Source organism: Drosophila takahashii, chromosome 2L (genome assembly GCF_030179915.1).
Source record: "Drosophila takahashii strain IR98-3 E-12201 chromosome 2L, DtakHiC1v2, whole genome shotgun sequence".
NCBI classification, from domain to species: Eukaryota; Metazoa; Arthropoda; class Insecta; order Diptera; family Drosophilidae; genus Drosophila; species Drosophila takahashii.
This window is the reverse complement of record NC_091678.1, coordinates 20,228,557-20,242,039: the sequence shown is the minus strand read 5'-3', so window position 1 is coordinate 20,242,039 and position 13,483 is coordinate 20,228,557. Positions and strand designations below refer to the sequence as shown.

Sequence of the window (13,483 nt, the reverse complement as noted above, 5' to 3'; positions counted from 1 at the left end):
TAAATATATCAAGAGTAAGCATAGAAAAACTTATAGAATATATATATTTAAAAAAGGTTAACTAAGTAAATAGGTAGGTATTTCATTTTTCATAAGTATTATGATTTTAGCCTCAGATTAAGATTCCAATAACATTCAATCTTATAAAATTTTATTTGGAGCAAATGGTATTATATTATATTAAATTTATCTTTATAGCAACATCTTATTATTCTTTAAAAATCTACATTTTTTGTCAACCCTTAATTGACCCACATTTTTGTAACCTCTGACTGGAACAAAAGCATGTATAATAACAGAATGGCCAACGGAAATGGGTAAATGCCAAATGCGTAGGTAGAGAATCCTAAATGCCCATATCCACATAGAAATGTACATGATAATCCTCACATATATGTACGTATATGGATTTTATGGCAGCCACAGAAAACGCGGCTAATGATAATTTGGACTGATAAAAGCTTTACAATGTTTTTGTTGCTCCCTTCGACGTGTCCGGCTTGGTTTTTGGTCCCTGTTTTTGCTTTATTTATTTGGCGGTTCCTGCTGAACGTGATTCTAATCTCCAGAGCCGCGACCTTGCCCACATAAAAAAGCTCAATGGATCTCAAATGGAATTCGACAAGACAGTTGTGAGCTCGGACATACAACTGTCAAAGTTATTAGCTATGAGCAATCCATAACGCTAATTAAGAGGAATTATGCAGGCGAACGGCCACTTTTGGTCAACCCCTAAATACCCAACCCCTCCACTCATAAATAATTCGACAGGGACATCAAAGAAATTGCATTTTGCTGTACTCCCATTGGATAGTTCGAAGTCGACGAAAACATATACCGGCCTGTTCCAGTTTTCCCTCGGAAAAGAATACGTTAAGATGAGCATAGGATTTTCTTTACGTACTTACATAATATAAGTTCCCTTGTTTGGTGGCTAGAATTATATTATTTTAGCCAAATCAAAATTCTGATTAAGGATGGAGGATTTGCCCTAATAGTAAAGGTTAGAATAGATTTAATTCTGAGGTGTAGCTACAAAATAATTATTATCAAACCAAAAATGTTCTTAGTCCAAAATCTGAAATGTCATTGGCATTTCAGCAAATAATTTTCTAGCTGTCGTATGCAGAATGCTTGGCAGAAAGTAATAAACTAAATAATATTAAAGCAAAATCTGGAACAGGGTTGATAGAAAAATACGCATGCATATAAATAAGTTCTAATGAAAACTAAAATTGACTTTGTTGCGTGTGTACACGTTGCAGCTTCCCGCTGGGCAGAGAGTGCGGGGGCATAATGCATATTTGGATTTTATGACCACAAAGGATGCCACGAAGGGTGGTTGGCATCCACTTTTGAGATGCGATACTTCAAAAAGGAATCTGAGCCATTTTCCACAAACAAGCAATCTGGAAAAGGCATTCAAAATCGGCGACCGAAAGGTTCATGCCTGATTTGAGAATGTGCAGATAACGGTTTATGTGAATATTCATGGCTATCCATTGCAAACCATTGGGTTTGCAATCATAAATGTTTTTTAAACGATTTTTCCTTACTGATTTGCATATCAGCGACAATTAAATACATTTGATTGTATTCAATTAACTTTGTGCATGATAATTGCTATTTTCAGATTATTTCGTATTTATAGTACTACACAAGAAAAAACATTTGAAAATTAAAAAATCATTGTAAACATAGATCTTTTGGTCATAAAATGGACATCAAATGTTCTTAAATCAAAGAAAAAATGGTGTTAATCAAAAAAAAAATTGTTAAATGATTAATAAGTGCACTTCTTGAATTTTTGGTTTATATTTTTTGTAATAGTGATACAATTTAAAAATGCAATCAAACCAAAATTTTATGAAACGAGCTTTAAACAAAATTATATGTATTTTAATAATTCAAATTTATGCGAAAAATATTAGTTTATTTATTTACCGGAAAAACTGCCAATGGTCAAGTTTTACTTTCCTACTTTAAAAACGATTTCGCAGAGCACAAAATTAATTTACTACTACTTTTGGGAACAAAGTGAGAATTATTGATCAATCCTTTGTCCTGTTAATAATAATAGTGTTAGTATATAACAAAAGAACACAAGTATTTCCATACTTAAACATTCGTTTATTACTTAAAACTGTTGTAAAAATTGCAAACGGAATTATAGCAAGATAGGTTTGCATATATAGAAATAAAACTAGAACTAACGAAGAGCAATGAGGCTGGCGCATTACTCATCGTCCTCATCCTCATCATCATCCTCCTCGTCATCATCTTCCTCATCGTCGTCCTCGTCGTCATCATCATCGTCATTTTCATCATCATCATCTTCGTCGGTGTCGTCGCCATCCTCGCCGCTTTCGCCGGCACTGTCCTCCGCATCCTCGCCTTCCTCCTCCTCATCGGATTCTGCCTCGGCCTTGGCACCCTCGCTGCTCGAATCCTTGCGCGCCTTCTTTGTGGGCACAGCAGTGTCTTCGCCATCGTTGTCCTTGGGAGCAGCAGCATCAGCGGCCAGCAGAGCAGCCTTCTCTTCGCGCAGCTCGGCCTTGCGCTTCACCTGATCCCTGGTCAGCTTGATGAACTCTGCATCCTTGGTCAGGGCAAATTTGGACAGCACTTCGTTGGCCTGCTTCTTCAGCTTCAGCATACGCTGTTCCCGAGGGCCCACGACATAGGGCGTATCCGCCGGCGGGGCGCACATGCTGACATACAGCGGTAGCGCCGAGGTGCCTGTTATATCGATCCTGAGGTACATCGACCGGATGTTGGCCAGGCCACCGGGATAGACCTGCTGGAGTTGCTTGCTTACGAACAGAATGTTCTCGGCCAGCTGCTCGGGGCTGATCTCGTGGTTGCCGACCGGAATAGAGGTCAGATCTCCCTTGGCCAGCTGCCTGAATGCAGTGCGAGAAAGAGCGCGAGTCACCTCCTGAGGCAGCTTATCGTTGTCCTTGCTCAGACGGACGGCATGGAGCACATTGCTGGGTCTCTGGGTTTGCTGTAATAGTAAGAAAAAATATTACTTATAAATAGTTATATAAAATTATGATATTAATATATGTGCATAATATCAGTGAGTAATTGAGTTGTGCAAACTTGCATCTTAAACATGTAAGAATTGTACTCGGAAAAATAAATAGGTTTTTTCTTATATTAAGGAAAAAAATTAAATATCACGGAAATGATAAAAAGGAACCAAAATGTTTCTTCGGGTAAATTAAGTTGGTTATGAGGTGGACAATCTTGGATAGTTGAGCTGATTATATAGGATGAAGAAGACTTACAAAACCGCGATAGGAAATTTAAAATAATTAAAATTCAGACTTTTTGGCAAACAAAAAATTAAAAAAATATTTTCCTAATTCCCCGTGTAAAGTTCCACGTTGTTCCTCTTGGCCGTTCCCGAGATATACTAACATTTTTTAAGTTCTTAACTTCTAAAATTCATAGCGCCCCTAAATTGACACCAAAAAATTAATAAAAAATATCACAAATGATAACCAAGGCAAACTCTTCGAGGTACCCGAGTTTACCCAAGAAAATCCATTATTTCATATGCCCAGTTGAGAATTTCTTACCCTATAGCAATATAAATAAGATAAACGCTTTCTTTAAGGTCTAAAAACTCCTAAATTGTGTATGCAATTTCCTATTACTATCAGATCTTATATATTGTAATTTAAACCAAATTTTGTTCCACTTTTAAGCACGGATTGAGATAATCCTAAGTACGTAGATCTCCATTTTTCTAAACACATTTTTGGTCTACGTGACCGCCTGTATGGATTATTTTTTAACAAAAGGAGGATACTTTCGTTTCCTTAGAACACACTCATTAGCAGGCAGATCTCTTACCTTGCCCAAAAAGGCACTGGCTTGGCCCGAGAGGCGACCGTCGCACAACAGGTAGTCGTAGCTGTTGAGGAACTTGCGCTTGGCCTCGAAAGAGCCCATATCGTTGCGCAGCTGGTTGAATGGCACAATGGTGAGACGCTGCTTCACGCCGGCCTCTCGCAGCAGATCCTCGTAGTGTTGCTTGGTGGGATCGGAGTCGAACTTGGCACCACGCTGCAAATCGGTCACAATGAGGGCCACATCGTCGTCGCTTCCGACCAGCGAATGCTTCAGGTTCAACTTGACCATGCGCTTGGGGCAGCTGGCAATCTTGTAGCTGCTCACTTGCAGCACGTAACGATAGTCGCTGAAGATCGAGGTAGTCTTCTTCTTGGCCACCTCCTCAGACACCAAAGTCTTCAGGGCCTGGCAGACTTTAGTCACATTATTCTCGCTGACAATCTCCTGGTACCTCTTCTCGTCAAAGGACTTCAGTTCGAAGGTCAGCTCAACGGGCTTCTTGGCCTTTACCGGCTCTTTCTTGGCGGTCTTGGCCTGTCCGGGCTTGGACTTGTTGAAAGGCTTCTTGGATTTGGGCGCCTTGGCCGGTTTGGAAAGCTTCTGCACCGGCTTGGTCTTCTTTTGGAGCTGGGCAGCTGGTTGAGCCTTGGCGGGTTTGGCTTGCGGTGCCCCCTTCGCGGTTTTTTGTGTTTTTTTGAGTGCCTCAGCAGCTGGCTTCTGGTTTTTCTTCGCTGGTGGAGCACCTGGAGCCGACTTCTTGGCTGCTGGAGCAGCTGGAGCCGACTTCTTGGCTGGAGGAGCAATCTTCTTGGTGGGAGCAGTAGCCGGGGCTGACTTCTTTACCGGGGCAGCATCCTGGACAGACTTATTAGACTGAGCTGGCTCTTTTTTGCCGGCAACTGAAGCTGCTTTGGCCTTCTTCTCTTGTTTTTTGGGTGCCACTGGCGACTCGGGAGGAGCCAAGATCAGGGGCTTCTTGGCAGCACTCTTTTTGGCCACTGGAGCCGGCTTTGTCTTGGACTTCTTCTCCGCTGGCTGGGGAGCAGCCGGCGACTCCGGAGGAGCCAGAATCAGTGGCCTCTTAGCCGCTTTTGGCTGCTTCTTGTCGGCTTCTTTTTTGGACACCTTTGGCACCTTTTTGGCGGCATCTGTTTTTTTCGCCGCCGCGTTGTTTGACTTTTTGCTGCTAACCAAATCCAATGTGGCTTCCACAGGCAGTTTCTTGGACTTCTCCGCCTTGCCCTTCTTCTTGACCACGCCCTCGATGCTGGCGCTCTTGTTCAGCGACTTGGGCTGCGGTTTCTGTACTTTAACCATCTTAATTCGGGCGACTGATGCGTATTAACTCGGGCAAAATTATTTTTTAAATAAAACACAACCACACGTGCTAATAGAGGTGAAGAAACAGCGATGCCAACATAGATGTTATCGATGTTTTCGAAATATCGATGTTTGGCGGGCATCATCAAATAGGGTATTCCCTAAACTGTTGAATTGCGGAATGTTGAATTTCGGTAAGCTGTTTATTAACTGTTTCATGTAAGGGGGATTCCCTAAACTGTTGAATTGCTGAATTGTTGAATTTTGGTCAGCTGTTAATCAGCTGTTCCATACAAAGTCAACTTTCAGAAATTTTAGCAATTCAACAGCCTCGGGGCTGATGAAAATTTTGTTGAATTGCTGAAAAGCCAGAGTTGTCGCCTGTTTTTAAAGGTCGTGGCAACTCTGTAACATTTTAGTATCACCAGTACGCAATTTTTATTTTAAAATCAACTTAGAAGGCATATTTGTGGTTCTTTTTACCTTGGTAACACTTTTAGACAGCAACTAGCAATAATAAATCAAATTTTACATGCTTTAAGTTCCGTGAAATTTTTCAACAAATAAAAGCTGTTTGAAAAGCTGTTTGGTTCAACAGGAACCATTTTGGGTCGTTCCCTTAATTGCTGAAATTTTCTGTTGAATTTTCAACAATTCAGCAATTCAACAGTTTAGGGAATCCCCCTACAAATTCATCAAGTTTAGGCAATATCCAAATAAACTAAAAGCCGTTTTACATTTTAAACTAGCGTTTACAACTGCATAGCTCGACTAAAATGTATGAAATATATTCCAAAAACGAAGCCAAGAGGGTGAAATCAGAACTTTAATAGAAGTAGTTTCACCACTGGGTTGGTTTGAGTCTCGAATAAATTCGTATCCCGAGTTGAAATATTTGATCCGTTCTCTCGTCCGCCTGTTTAATTTAAAGTAGGCTTTAAATTCTGTAACCTCATACGTTTTTAAGGTTTTATCCCTAATTTACATTAAACATGCAGACAAACGGTTTTCTGGTTCGTTAAATCAATACATTATTTGACAAGTTTTCGAAATCTAACGGATAACGATACTATCCACAAAATAGATTTTAAACGTACATATATTTTACTAGAGGCTCCGAATTATAAGTACCAAATGAGGGTTATATCAAAAATCTGAATATAATAATAATAATTTAATATTTAATTTTTTTAATTAAAGCAATCGATTTTAATTGGGTGTAACACGGAAATCCTCTTAGGCGTATTTTGGCTTGAATTTTGTTTCAAATTCCTTGAAAAATACGTATGAAATAAAACCAGACAAGATTCGTTTAAAGAAATATAAGAAAGTATTTTAAGTTGCGAACTTTGCAGCTTCCTTTAATTAGGGATCTATTTACATAGCAAACAGTTTATTTTAAGTAAATAATTCTAAAAATAGTCATATTCCGCACACGACACGCGTGCCTAATCGCCACACCAGGCCACCGAATGTCCTTGACTCACACACAGCCACACGCAAATCGCAAATCGCCCACACACCACATACGCACACGCAGGACACTGGCACATGGAACATTAAAAGTGCCGGCGCATGGCAGCTCCCATGGAGCCCCAAATTGAGGACTCCCTAGACTCGCAGGACCCGCAAAAGTTATTCTTGCAACCAGGAATCCTATGTGTGCTTATGCCCATTTTCTGGCACGTGACTGGAGACGAGAAACTTGGTTGGCTGAAGGCAATTACCAGTTGGAGGAGTCTTAAAATGTACATTTAAAGCTTTAGCTTCTTGGCATTCGCCTTGGCGGGATCCTTTTTCGGACGCTTGTTGGATGCTGTGGCCGCCGTGGTGTCCTGCAATTTGTTGAAGAACGCCTTCGAGGACTTCAGAGCACCCTTGTCGTCGCTGTTCGCGTTGATCTGCAAGGGAAATTTAGTATTAGTATTGTAGTTTAAGCTAAAACAATTTCATTTGACAAAATTGAGGAAATCATCATCTAAAGTCTTTTTAATTAACCAAAACATTTTTAGTTACCTTCTCAACATTGCGATTCTTGGTGATGGACTTTAGCAGCTTGGCATCCGCCTCCTTCTTCGTGGGCGCCTTGCCCTCCTTGGCGCGCTGAAGATCGCGCTGCTCCAGAGCCGAGTTGATGGCCCGCTGCTTCTGCTTCTTCTTGCGGCGCTCGCGGTTCTTGTCCGTCCGGTCGCGTTCTGTCTTGCCCAGAGGAGCGTGCTTGGGTCCACGGAACACTTCCTCGGGTGCCAGCAACTTGGCATCGCTCACGGCCAACGGAGCCACCTCTTCCATGTGAACGGCCGGCGTGTTGGTCACAATCTTGACCTCTGGCGCCACCGGTTTGGGAGTAAAGTGGAAGTTGGACAGAGCGTCCAGTTTGAGGAAGAGCGAGCGCATTGCCTTCTTGATTTCCTGGTGCTCCTTGGGTTCGGGGCCAGTTTTGTCATCGGCATCGCCATTGGGGTTGAGTTTATCCATCTCGCGCTGGTACTGCGCCTCGTAGATCTGCGACAGGGACTGCTTGGACTTTTCCTGGTCCAGAACAAGCTGCTTGCGGTATTCCTGTGGCGTGTTTACAGGTCGCACTGTGCGTTCCACGTCGTCCCAGGCCTTGTCGCGAATGCGCTGCTTGATGATGTCCTCGATGGAGCGATTATCCTCCTCTGTAATGGGCGCCGCGGGTCTGGTGGTCGAGTCAAAGTCGAGAATCTCCTCGAGCAGCGAGTTCTGCGGCCTGTTGGCCGCCTTAACCTCGCCCTTCAGCTGCCAGGGCTTCTCGCCCAGGACAACGTCTTCGTAGTCGCGGATGCGTTGGAACAGGCGAGCCTCTCTCATCTCATTGGAGGATTGGGAGGGTAGCTCTGCAGGTTCCTCCTGCTCCTGCTCCTCCTCATCTTCATCTTCCTCTTTATCCGATTCTGAATCGCTGGCTGGTTCAATGCCACTCTTGGCCACAAATTCGGATTCATCTATTTCGCTGGCCGCCTCTTCTAGATCCTCTCCAGCCTCTTCTTCGTTCTGATCTGACTCGGCTTCCTCGGGCTCTTCACCTTCTTCCTGCTCACTCTCACTTTCGTTTCCATCAAAGAAATCCTTCTGCTTGCCTTTGCTTAGCTTTTTAGCATGCTGCTCCAGTTCCTCGTCCATGTCGAAGAAGTCCGCATAGTTGACATTCTCATCCTCATCCTCGCCCAATCCGAAATCCTCTGCATAGTGATCTATGTCGTCGGCCTGCTCCACGCGACGCTTGCTGTTCAGCCGGCGCATCTCCTTGGCGTCCTCCTGCTCCAGGAAATCGTTCATCTCGTCCAGCTTGAAGAAGGTGTCGTCCACGATGGATTTGCGCCCTCGCTTGGTCTTCTTATCCTTGGGAGATGTGGTCTTTTGCTTTTGTTGTCCTTCATCCTCTTCGCTGAATTCTGATTCCTGTTCTTGTTCATCTTCAGCTGAATCTTCGGCCTCCTGATCCTCGTCCTCATCCCCCAGCTCCTCCTCCTCGCCGTCGTCCAGTTCGATGCCCAGGTGCTGCTCCCGCATGGCCGTCAACTGGGCAGTTTGCTCCAGCAGCTGTTGGAACACCAGTTCGTTGCGCATCTCCAGCTGCTGCCAGATCTGCTCCTCGTCCATTTGGTCCAGCACCAATTCCGGCAGCAGGGCCTTCTTGTTGGCCACATCCCCGCTGATGCTCACGGCGTAGGTCTGCTGGATTAGCTGCTCGATGGCCTCCAATTGTTCCGGCTGCGGCCTGAAATTAAAAATTGTTTAGAATTCGTTTGAAAAAAAACACGTGCGCGCTGCTCTGGGAGGAAAACAAACTTGAGGAAACGCTCCGGATTCTTGGTCAGCTGCTCGAAGTTATCCGCTATCTCCTTAAACACGTTCGCCTTCTTCGTTTTCTTACTTCCAATCATATTTAATTGTATTGTACTTTCTGTGCTTAATTTAGTTTATTAAAATATGAGTTAAAGCAAGTGCGGTAAAGTAGTAAAAAACAACACAACAGGGTTGCCAGATGGTGAAACGGGTTTCGAGCCAAATGATCTCGACCAGCCCTGAATTCCCGCTAAAATTCTCAATTCCGCCAATTTTAGCGGCCAACGGGTTTAATTTCAAACATGTTAAATTAAAGTCCCAAATTGTCACAGTGGAGTTTAATATTTTATAATTAATAAATTCTTAATAGTTCATATGAAATTTGTGAAACCTTCTCAAAATTTACCAAAAACTACCAAGTAAAAACTTCTAATCGAACAACACTAAAACAAAGAAATAACCGCGTTTATTACAAATACTACTCGTGAACCTATCATAGGTTTTAAGATTTTTAAACATTTTTCCAATAGCCCCTCCCTCCATTTAAGAGCACCGTAAGTATTTCCTTTTATTTTTTTTTGTTGAAATAATAGGTAAGTGTATTTAAAAAATGTTTATTTCTCGTGGCAATCTGTTTGCTAAGGAAACTGTTATTTTCTAAATTTTGAATCTAAAAAACCTTTTCTATTGAATCAAGTTTATTTAATTTCTTTTGTATTGAAATTCGAATTCGTTTAAATTTATCTAAAAAATAGCTGACTTGTCAGCTCATCTGACGGGAATCCAAGGAACGTGACACGAAAACTGCAAACATATCGAAGACCTGGGCCACCACTACGACAGCTGTAGGCGGCTTTTTTCAGGCGGAGTCTCAGATCTCAGACGTTCCCAAAAAGCTATGCCCATGCCCAACTAGAAGATGGATCCGAAGTTCTTCAAACTGCTCCTCCTGGGCGGCGCCGTGCGCTTCTACTTCTGCCGCACGCCGCTGGCCGCGATGATTGGCAATCGGGTGGAGTTCGCGACGCCACTGAATTCACACAAGCGCAGTGAGTAAACAAAGTACACATCATATATTGCATATATGTATCTGAATGGTGATATCCTTGCAGTGCAAGAGGGGATCTTCCTGCTGCAGAGTGGCATTGATCCCTACCAAGGCGACCTGGTCCACGAGTCGCCCCTGATCCTCAGCGCTCTCTCTGGATTGTTCCAAAACTACCCGCAGTTCTTGCCCATATTCTACATCATTCTGGACGTCTTCACGGCGGCCCTGCTTTATGCGATGAGCCTGCGATTTGTGAAGAAAAAGCAGGATCAGCAGAAGGTGGAGCGAAAGGAGTACGCGAGGGACACGGAGGAGCTGCAGTTCAGCGCCCTGGACAAGTTCGACATTCCGGAACTGGTGATCGTGGCGTATTTGTTTAATCCCCTCACCGTGATGAGTTGCATCGGCATGACCTCGACGGTGATAAGTAATCTGTTCCTGGCTTTCTTCCTCTACTGCCTGGTGAAGGGACTGCTCCTTCCGTGCCTTCTGGTCCTGGCCTTTGAGACTGTCCGCAGTTTATATCCCGTCGTGTTGATAGCTCCACTTCTCCTGGTTTTCTCACGGAATTCCATTAAGAGGGGTGTGGTTATATCGCTGCTGTTTGCTGTAAGCTGCCTGGGCGTGGCGGTGGCCAACTTTTTCGTGCTCAACAGCTGGAACTTCTTGGATGGCACTCTGGGTTTTATGTGAGTATTAAAACAAAATTATATTTAGGTAATCTGTATTAATATTTTCCTTTTAACAGATTTTATTTCCGCGATTTGCAGCCGAATATCGGCCTGTTCTGGTACTTTTTCACCGAAATGTTTGAGCACTTTCGCACCATGTTCCTGATCACATTCCAATTGAATGCCACAGTATTGTACCTGGTGCCACTGAGTATCAAACTGCGCAAGGAGCCCCTTCTGCTGGCCACCGTCTTGGTGGCTCTAATGGCCGTTTTTCGAGCATATCCCAGCCTGGGCGATGTGGGCTTCTATTTGGCCTTGCTTCCGCTATGGAAAAGATGCTGGAAATGTAAGTTACTAAACTCTAACTCAGCTGTAATAATTATTTGCATTGCTTTTCAGTCATGGCCCACGGCTTTGTGGTCTTCACATTCTTCCTGGTCACCCTGTCCATGATGGGCGCCCTTTGGCATTTGTGGATCTATGCTGGCTCGGCCAATGCTAATTTCTACTTTGGCGCCACACTAGCGTTTTCCACCGGTCAGATATTCCTCATCACCGATCTACTGTTTGCTCACGTTAAACGCGAGTTCTGTCTGTTCCATGGGCAGAAAATTATAATCGACGGCGAGGAGGCGAGAATAGTCCTGAAGTGAGCATTAAAAGTATCAGTATGATGAGAAATGGAATCCAGGAACTTTGTACAGAAGCATACTCTTAAGATAAGTGAACTCCAAACAATATCAGATTAAAACAAAACATTTTATTTGATCCTAATGGGTCTACTGATGCGAAAAGCCCGTCTTGGTCTTGCGATTGAGGAACTTGTACAGGTAGAGGATGCGCTTCTCCATTTCCCGCCACTTGGTGGGCCGGGCCACCGGATACTTGGACTTCTCGAGCAGCCGGCGTTTGCGCAGCAGCACCTGGTACTCGTTGCCGGAGACGCCGCGCAGCCAGGAGGGCAGGGAGTAGAGGACCTTGACCGGATGCAGTCGATCGCTCCCGAGAATGTCGATGTAGTCGTTCTGGCCGAACAGCGCGCGCTTCTTGGACCAGGCGTTCTTCGGCCGGTACACGGGCATGGGCAGCTTGTGGCCGTTGTCCACATGGGGCAGCAGTCCGCTCTTGAAGATCTTGTCCTCGTAGCCGTAACGCCGCACAGTGGGACCGCGTGCTCGGCGCTCTGCGTGGGACAACTGCCGCACGGTGGAGCTCGTAGATGCCACAGGAGCTGGGTGCTTTCCACCCACTGCCAGGAGCGTGGCTCTGCCTAGCCTCTGAATCGCACTTCCTAGCCAGGACATGGCTCTATTTTAATTTACGATTAGATAATTGTAAACACAGTCTGGAAATGGGCGAAAAACACGGGCGCACAGCTGTTCGTGCTGATATATCGATTAAAGTAGCCGGGCGGCTATCGAAAGTGCCGGTATTGACTATCACCTAAACGAATATTTTATTAGGGGTAGTCATTTATAAATGTTTTACTATGTTTTACTATGGCTTACTATTGCTTACAATGTTTTACTACGGTTCACTACTTTATGGAGTATCTCAGAATATACTCTGGAAGATACGTGTGGAATTGTCTTCTGCGATACCGAAGTCCTTCCCGGAGTCACTCCTAAGTGACTTCCAGAAGTGTCGCCAAAGTCACTTCCAGACGTCACTTTGGCGACACTTCCCGTAGAGTCACTTCCAGACGTCACTTTGGCGACACTTCCCCAAGTCACTTCTGAGTCACTTCCAGAGGTCACTTCGGCGAGTCACTCCTGAGAGACTTCCAGAAGTGTCGCCGAAGTCTCTTCCAGACGGTATTTTGGCGACACTTCCCCGAGTCACTTCCAGAGGTCACTTCGGCGACACTTCCCGGAGTCACTCCTGAGTGACTTCTGGAAGTGTCGCCGAAGTCACGTTATTTTGGTGACACTTCCCCGAGTCACTTCTGAGTCAGTTCCAGACGTCACTTCGACGACACTTCCCAGAGTCACTCCTGAGTGACTTCCAGAAGTGTCGACGAAGTCTCTTCCAGACGTTATTTTGGTGACACTTCCCCAAGTCACTTCTGAGTCACTTCCAGAGGTCACTTCGGCGACACTTCCCGGAGTCACTCCTGAGTGACTTCTAGAAGTGTCGCCGAAGTCACTTCCAGACGTCACTTTGGCGACACTTCCCGGAGTCACTCAGGAGTGACTTCCAGAAGTGTCGCCGAAGTCACTTCCAGACGTTATTTTGGCGACACCCCGAGTCACATCTGAGTCACTTCCAGACGTCACTTCGGCGACACTTCACGGAGTCGCTTCTGAGTGACTTCTAGAAGTGTAGCCGAAGTCATTTCCCGGAGTATATACTAAGTGACTTCGTAAAGTAGGGAACCGTAGTAAAACAATAGTAAATCATACCATAAATCAAACCATAGTAAGCCGTAATAAACCATAGCAAACCGTAGTAAGTCGTAGTAAACCGTAGTAAATCGTAGTAAATCGTAGTAAATCATAGGAAACCGTAGTAAACCGTAGTAAACCGTAGTAAATCGAAGTAAACCGTAGGAAATTGTTATAAACCGTAGCAAACTGTAGTAAATCGTAGTAAACCGTAGTAAACCGTAGTAAATCGAAGTAAACCGTAGCAAACCGTGGTAAATCGTAGTAAACCGTAGTAGATAGTAGTAAACCGTAGTAGATAGTAGTAAATCGTAGTAAACCGTAGAAGATAGTAGTAAATCGTAGTAGATAGTAGTAAATCGTAGTAAACCGTAGTAAAT

General features: G+C 44.2%; 4 protein-coding genes across 4 annotated transcripts; 1 reads left to right on the top strand and 3 right to left on the bottom strand.

The window, feature by feature from the left end:
* Window positions 1–2,109: 2,109 nt before the first annotated feature.
* On the bottom strand, window positions 2,110–5,285 carry LOC108057565 (ribosomal L1 domain-containing protein CG13096). Its single transcript, XM_070218577.1, has 2 exons — window positions 3,865–5,285; window positions 2,110–3,007 (listed from the first exon to the last, which is right to left on the bottom strand). Exons 1-2 carry the CDS (start codon window positions 5,179–5,181, stop codon window positions 2,237–2,239), a joined length of 2,088 nt encoding a protein of 695 aa, XP_070074678.1. The 5' UTR covers window positions 5,182–5,285; the 3' UTR covers window positions 2,110–2,236.
* A 1,232-nt stretch (window positions 5,286–6,517) lies between these two features.
* LOC108057566 (U3 small nucleolar ribonucleoprotein protein MPP10) lies at window positions 6,518–9,164 on the bottom strand. Its single transcript, XM_017141872.3, has 3 exons — window positions 9,001–9,164; window positions 7,201–8,929; window positions 6,518–7,085 (listed from the first exon to the last, which is right to left on the bottom strand). Exons 1-3 carry the CDS (start codon window positions 9,093–9,095, stop codon window positions 6,939–6,941), a joined length of 1,971 nt encoding a protein of 656 aa, XP_016997361.2. The 5' UTR covers window positions 9,096–9,164; the 3' UTR covers window positions 6,518–6,938.
* Window positions 9,165–9,815: 651 nt separating this feature from the next.
* On the top strand, window positions 9,816–11,513 carry PIG-U (phosphatidylinositol glycan anchor biosynthesis class U). Its single transcript, XM_017141873.3, has 4 exons — window positions 9,816–10,046; window positions 10,110–10,734; window positions 10,794–11,065; window positions 11,119–11,513. Exons 1-4 carry the CDS (start codon window positions 9,917–9,919, stop codon window positions 11,370–11,372), a joined length of 1,281 nt encoding a protein of 426 aa, XP_016997362.2. The 5' UTR covers window positions 9,816–9,916; the 3' UTR covers window positions 11,373–11,513.
* mRpL51 (mitochondrial ribosomal protein L51) lies at window positions 11,460–12,116 on the bottom strand. The gene has a single exon (XM_017141874.3). It carries the CDS (start codon window positions 12,021–12,023, stop codon window positions 11,499–11,501), a length of 525 nt encoding a protein of 174 aa, XP_016997363.2. The 5' UTR covers window positions 12,024–12,116; the 3' UTR covers window positions 11,460–11,498.
* Window positions 12,117–13,483: the final 1,367 nt, after the last annotated feature.

Coding starts and splice junctions, on each gene's coding strand:
- LOC108057565 (XM_070218577.1), bottom strand. CDS start 5,181: ATGGTTAAAGTACAGAAACCGCAGCCCAAGTCGCTGAACAAGAGCGCC. Junction 3,008..3,864: donor CCAGTGCCTTTTTGGGCAAG/GTAAGAGATCTG, acceptor TTACTATTACAG/CAAACCCAGAGACCCAGCAA.
- LOC108057566 (XM_017141872.3), bottom strand. CDS start 9,095: ATGATTGGAAGTAAGAAAACGAAGAAGGCGAACGTGTTTAAGGAGATA. Junction 8,930..9,000: donor AATCCGGAGCGTTTCCTCAA/GTTTGTTTTCCT, acceptor TTTTAATTTCAG/GCCGCAGCCGGAACAATTGG. Junction 7,086..7,200: donor AGAATCGCAATGTTGAGAAG/GTAACTAAAAAT, acceptor TTTCCCTTGCAG/ATCAACGCGAACAGCGACGA.
- PIG-U (XM_017141873.3), top strand. CDS start 9,917: ATGGATCCGAAGTTCTTCAAACTGCTCCTCCTGGGCGGCGCCGTGCGC. Junction 10,047..10,109: donor ACTGAATTCACACAAGCGCA/GTGAGTAAACAA, acceptor ATATCCTTGCAG/TGCAAGAGGGGATCTTCCTG. Junction 11,066..11,118: donor ATGGAAAAGATGCTGGAAAT/GTAAGTTACTAA, acceptor ATTGCTTTTCAG/TCATGGCCCACGGCTTTGTG.
- mRpL51 (XM_017141874.3), bottom strand. CDS start 12,023: ATGTCCTGGCTAGGAAGTGCGATTCAGAGGCTAGGCAGAGCCACGCTC.